Raw genomic sequence first — 1,526 nt, 5'->3', positions numbered from 1 at the left:
CACCTCGCGAGACACTCCAGCGCAGGCAGGACAGGCTGGTGTCCTGAGCAGGAGAGCTCCGCGGGACGGAGGTGCCTCTCCGCTCCGGCTCCAAGCGACCTGGGGTGGGAGAAGGCCTTGCAGGCAGGATCGGACTGCAAAGTGGGCAGCCGGTCCAGGCTGAGCCCCTCATCACAGAGCCCAGAGTCCTGCGTCACTGCCCGGAGCTCTTCAGGTCCCACACGGTGCTTGCAGAAACCCTGGTCCCCAGCGCTACGGTGGTGTCAGGAAATTGAGGACAGCAGTGATGAATTCTTCAAATTTATCCTGATGGACTATGTGGCCTGCACCTTCAATGTACTGGACATCCGCCTTGGGGAAGAGGCGCTGGATCTCCGGGTAGTCTTTGGAGCTGCAGGACAAGAGAACACAGCATGGGAAGCGTGGTCAGAGGTCCATCCAGGTGTCTTCCCTCACCTTCCCCAGGCAGAGAGGGATGGGAGGTCTGACCACGTCCCCTTCCCTGCCGGGAAAGCCCAGGGCTGCCCCTGGGTTCCCCCTCGCTCCCCAGCGTGCTGGTGTCACCAGCTGCTGGAGGCACAGAGCTCGCTCCAGGACCTTGCCCATCTCAGGGGCTCCCTCCCACCCTCTGCAGCTGCAGACAAACACAAGGGGTCAGACCACAGACTTCGAACCGCTTCTCTCCAGTCCCACCTGATGTAGGGTGAGTTGGATCCTCCCAAGAAGAGTGCAGGGCCAGGATACGGCTTGTGGAAGACAGGGAAGTTCATGATGTCTGCCAAATGGTGGGAAATAGCCTCCAGGTTCACCCGCCAGATGTAGCGGCCCTCCACCTCCACCAGGTTGGTGAGAAGGAACTGTCTCAGCTGTGGGAGCTGTCACAAAAGGGGATCATACACTCTTTACTAAAAGCAACAAGCTCTCAAGTCGTCCTGGCACCCTCCGTCCTCCCCTCCACCCCCTTCTGCCCATCTCCCATGCTGTCACATTCTCCATCGCCCCTGCAGCCCTGGTGAGATGTCCTCCAGCTGCCCAGGACAGTGGTGAGTGAGCAGGGGTGGAAAGAGTCTCGTGGCTCTAAAGCCCTGTGCTCTGGTCCCAGGGACAGGCTGGGAGCAGAAACCCCATCCAAGGAGCGGGATTTCCTACCTGGACCACCGGACGCAGCTGATCGTCAGCCAGCTGGCGGGCTGCAGAGCGGGGCAGACCATCTGGGATCTTCACCGCCTTCATGGCAGAGATGTAGGCAGAGAATTCGGAGACAGGTGTGGTTGAGACAGGACTGATGTCTACAGAGATGAGGCGCTCCACCAGGTCTGGCTGGGGACACAAGCAGGGCAGATAGATGCCAGCCGAGATCTCCCCAGTGGGACAGGGGACAGGGCTCCGCTCCCACCCAGACTCCCTGGAGGCTTTTCGCTCCCTCCTGCCTCCGCAGAGAGCTCCACATGCCTTTCCCCGAGCCCCTGTGTCTTGGCACAGGAGACCTCCAAGCTCCCTCGCCATCAGTGCCGGAGGGACGGGGC

General features: G+C 61.0%; 1 protein-coding gene across 1 annotated transcript; it reads right to left on the bottom strand.

Moving 5' to 3' along the window:
• Positions 1-252: 252 nt before the first annotated feature.
• Positions 253-1,320, bottom strand: ABHD11 (abhydrolase domain containing 11; the record flags this gene model as incomplete). Its single annotated transcript, XM_009575694.1, has 3 exons — positions 253-391; positions 694-875; positions 1,150-1,320. Coding segments are annotated over 3 exons (492 nt in total), but the record flags the coding sequence as incomplete, so codon positions are not given.
• Between the last annotated feature and the right edge of the window lie 206 nt (positions 1,321-1,526).

Source organism: Fulmarus glacialis, unplaced genomic scaffold (assembly GCF_000690835.1).
Source record: "Fulmarus glacialis isolate BGI_N327 unplaced genomic scaffold, ASM69083v1 scaffold18334, whole genome shotgun sequence".
In the NCBI taxonomy this organism is placed as follows: Eukaryota; Metazoa; Chordata; class Aves; order Procellariiformes; family Procellariidae; genus Fulmarus; species Fulmarus glacialis.
The sequence above is the reverse complement of the archived record's forward strand: the minus strand, read 5'-3'. Positions and strand labels throughout refer to the sequence as shown.